General features: G+C 51.7%; 1 protein-coding gene across 1 annotated transcript in view; it reads left to right on the top strand.

Moving 5' to 3' along the window:
- Window positions 1-3,994, top strand: part of LOC105542133 (cytochrome P450 2S1) — a 22,520-nt gene that overhangs the window by 9,552 nt on the left and 8,974 nt on the right. Inside the window, exons 6-7 of the mRNA XM_011983526.1 lie at window positions 311-452; window positions 2,486-2,673. Coding sequence (XP_011838916.1) covers window positions 311-452; window positions 2,486-2,673 — 330 coding nt within the window. The remainder of the gene's footprint in view (window positions 1-310; window positions 453-2,485; window positions 2,674-3,994) is intronic.

The following is a 3,994-nucleotide window of genomic DNA, read 5'->3' as shown; positions in this document are numbered from 1 at the left end:
ATACAAAAATTAGCCGGGCGTGATGGCACGCACCTGTAATCCCAGCTACTCGGGAGGCTGAGGTGGGAGAATTGCTTGAACCTAGGAGGCAGAGGTTGCAGTGAGCCAGGATCGTGCCACTGCACTCAGCCTGGGCTTTTTAAAAGCAAGACGCTGTCTCAAAAAAAAAAAGAGTCGACTTCCCAACCTTCCCCAAAATTTATCTAAACCCCGTGACAAAACTCGTAGTGCTGACCCCAGGCTGGGCTGTTCTGGACATTTACTTCCCAAAAGCTGTGTTCTCTCAGCCCCTCTGCCTGGTTTCTTTCAGGAGGAACAAAACCCAGACACAGAATTCACCAACAAGAACATGCTGATGACAGTCATTTATTTGCTGTTCGCTGGGACGATGACGGTCAGCGCCACGGTTGGCTATACCCTCCTGCTCCTGATGAAATACCCTCATGTCCAAAGTAAGAGCCTTTTCCACCTTGGGAACAGAAGTGAGGGTTCTTGGCTGAGCAAGGTGGCTCACGCCTATAATCCCAGAGCTTTGGGAGGCTGAGGCGGGCTGATCACTTGAGAACAGGAATTTAAGAGCAGCCTGGGTAACATAGTGAAACTCCACCTCTACTAAAAATACAGGTGGTGGCATGCACCTGTAATCCCAGCTACTCGGGCGGCTGAGGAATGAGAATTGCTTGAGCCCAGGAGGTAGAAGTTGTAGTGAACTGACATCACACCACTGCACTCCAGCCTGGGTGACAGAGGGAGACACTGTCTCAAAAAACAAAAAGTGAGAGTTTTAGAGGGAAGAGTGGGCAGGCCGAGCAGACAGGCTGAGCTAGATCTTTGAGGCATCAATGGGCACGGCGTTTGGGATGTCCGGGAGCCAGAAGAGGTTCAGGAGTTGCTGACTGCAGTATGAGGCATAGTGAAAGACAAGGCAGGTGTCTGCGGGCCTCGCCGCCTTAGTGATACATTAGGTGCCTTATGCTGAGCCATGGGGAGCAATGGAATGACTTTGAGCAGGGAAGGGCAGGGTCAAATTGGTTTTTCGTTTTTATTTTTTATTTTTTTATAGGGGATAGAGTCTCCCTGTGTCGCCCAGGCTGGAATGCAGTAGCGTGATCTCGGCTCACTGCAACCTCCAGCCTCCCGGGTTCAAGCAATTCTCCTGCCTTAGCCTGCCGAGTAGCTAGGATTACAAGCGTGCACCACCACACCCAGCTAACTTTTGTACGTTTAGGAGAGACAGGGTATCCCCATGTTGGCCAGGCCGGTCCCGAACTCCTGACCTCAAGTGATCTGCCCATCTCGGCCTCCCAAAGTTCTGGGATTACAGGCGTGAGCCAAGGCGCCCGGCCCAACTCCAGCATTTTAGGGTTAGGCAGCTGCTGTGGGTCATGGGGATGGGCTCTGACCTGGAATATGGGAGTTGAGGTCCTGGTAGTGTTGCAGGAGTGGAACCAGCTGTGACTTCTGGCAATGACTTGGGTTCTCTGAGTCTCAGTTTCCTCATCTAGGAAATGGGGATAGATAACAATACCTATCTCACAAGGGTGCTATGGGAATTAAGAAAGTATAGATGAGCCAGGCATGGTGGCTTATGCCTGTAATCCCAGCACTTTGGGAGGCTGAGGTGGGAGGATCACTTGAGGCTAGGAGTTCAAGATCAGCCTGGGCAACATAGTGAGGCCCTGTCTCTACCAAAAATAGAAAAATTAGGTGGGCGTGGTGGTGCGTGCCTGTGGTCATAGCTACTCAGGAGACTGAAGTGAAAGGATCACTTGAGCCCATTAGGTGAGGTGAAGGCTATTACAGTGAGCCATCATTGCACTGCTGCACCAGCCTGGGCAACAGAGTAAGACCCTGTCTCAAAAAAAAAAAGAGAAGGCTGGGTATGGTGGCTCACGTCTGTAATCCCGGCACTTTGGGAGGCCAAAGCGGACGGATCACCTGAGGTCAGGGATTTGAGACCAGCCTGGCCAACATGGCAAAACCTTGTCTCTACTAAAAATACAAAAATGAACCAGGCATGATGGCAGGCGTCTGTAGTCCCAGCTACTCGGGAGGCTGAGGTAGGAGAATCTCTTGAACCCAGGAGGCGGAGTTGCAGGGAGCCGAGATCGCGCCACTGCACTCCAGACTGGGTGACAGAGTGTGTAATCCCAGCTACTCAGGAGGCTGAGGCAGGAGAATCACTTGAATCCGGGAGGCAGAGGTGGTGAGCCGAGATCGCGCCATTGCATTCTAGCCTAGGCAACAGAGCAAAACTCGGTCTCAAAAAATAAATAAATAAAATAAAATAAGAGAGAGAGAGTAGATAGATGGAACACCCAACACACAAGATGTGTGGTCTTTGGGCTCAGTGAGGGCTGGGGGACTACTCCTCCCCACCTGTCAGCCTCACCCCAAACTATAGCTATGCAAGCAGATGGGCTTCTGAGAGGAGGATCCCTGGGCCCTACCTGCTGTCTGACTCCCGCCCTCCTCTTGCTTGCAGAGCGGGTACGTGAGGAGCTGACTCGGGAGCTGGGGTCTGGCCAGGCACCAAGCCTAGGGGACCGTACCCGCCTCCCTTACACCGACGCGGTTCTGCATGAAGCGCAGCGGCTGCTGGCGCTGGTGCCCATGGGAATCCCCCGCACCCTCATGAGGACCACCTGCTTCCGAGGCTACACCCTGCCCCAGGTGGGTATGTGTGCAGCCGCGGCCCATGGCTCTCTGCCTCGGGGCCTGAGCCCGGGTTGGTTGCTATCAGTGTCTCCCTGACTTTCTCTGATCTTAGTCAGTCTCTCTCTCTCTCTCTCTCTCTCTCTCTCTCTCTCTCTCTGTCTCTGTCTTCCTCCTCTACTCCCCACTGCATCTTTCTCCTGCTTCTTTCTCTGACACTCGCTCCCTTTCTGCATATTTTAACTCTTTCTGTTTCTTTTTGGTTTATGTTTTCTTGCCCTTTGACTCTATCTCTGGGCCCCATCTGCCCCAGAGATCTCCTAATTCTATCTCCTTCCAAGTGGTTGGGACAATCAAATGAGGTAACATACAGAGAAGCAGCTTGAAAACTGAGGAGCAAGTCCAGGACTAAGGGAAGCCCTCTTGACCCTTAGCCCCTGCTGCAGACACATTCTCTCCTCTGTGTCTCTCCCTCAATCTCAGTGCCCTTCACTGGAGAGCAGCTCTGATGCAGAACCAAAAGGGGGCGATGTTTCCCCAGAAACCCCAGCGGTTTAGTGCAAGCAGCTCCCTCCACCTTCACTGCAGAATCAAATCTGTGGCTGTTAGGATCCAGTGCTGCTTTGCTGCTATTTTCTTTTTCTTCTTCCTTTTTTTTTCTGAGATGGAGTCTCGCTCTGCTGCCCAGGCTGGAGTGCAGTGGCATGATCTCGGCTCACTGCAACCTCCGCCTCCCGGGTTCAAGCGATTCTCTTGCCTCAGCCTCCTGAGTAGCTGCGATTACAGGTGCGCACCACTACACCCAGCTAATTTTTGTATTTTTAGTAGAGACGGGGTTTCACCATGTTGGTCAGGCTGGTCTCAAACTCCTGACCTCATGATCCGCCCGCCTCGGCCTCCCAAAGTGCTGGGATTACAAGTATGAGCCACCGCGCCTGGCCTACCCCCTCCTATTTTGTAAATGGGGCCTTGGGCAAATCACTTCTCCCTCTGAACCTCAATATATCCCTCCTCTAAATTAGAAACAATGATAGTATCAACTTGGAGCTGTAAGATAATGCTTGTAAAACAAACACCAGCTCAGCTCTTGGGAGCCAATCCTGTGTACCAGGCAGCAACACTTGAATGATGATAATGACAGGTATCCAGGTTTGAGGACCTGCTCTGCACCAGGGGTTATTCTGAGTGCTTTCCATATCTATTATCTGATTTAATCTTTAAAGCAACCCTATACCATTATCACGCCCATCTTACAGATAAGGAAACTGAGAGCTTGAAAAGTTCCTAGAAGATTTGCCAAGGTCACCCAGCCCGCATATAGTATTGCCCCTCTCTCTTT

The sequence above is a fragment of the Mandrillus leucophaeus genome, unplaced genomic scaffold, assembly GCF_000951045.1.
Source record: "Mandrillus leucophaeus isolate KB7577 unplaced genomic scaffold, Mleu.le_1.0 Scaffold106, whole genome shotgun sequence".
Classification (NCBI taxonomy): Eukaryota; Metazoa; Chordata; class Mammalia; order Primates; family Cercopithecidae; genus Mandrillus; species Mandrillus leucophaeus.
The sequence above is the reverse complement of the archived record's forward strand: the minus strand, read 5'-3'. Positions and strand labels throughout refer to the sequence as shown.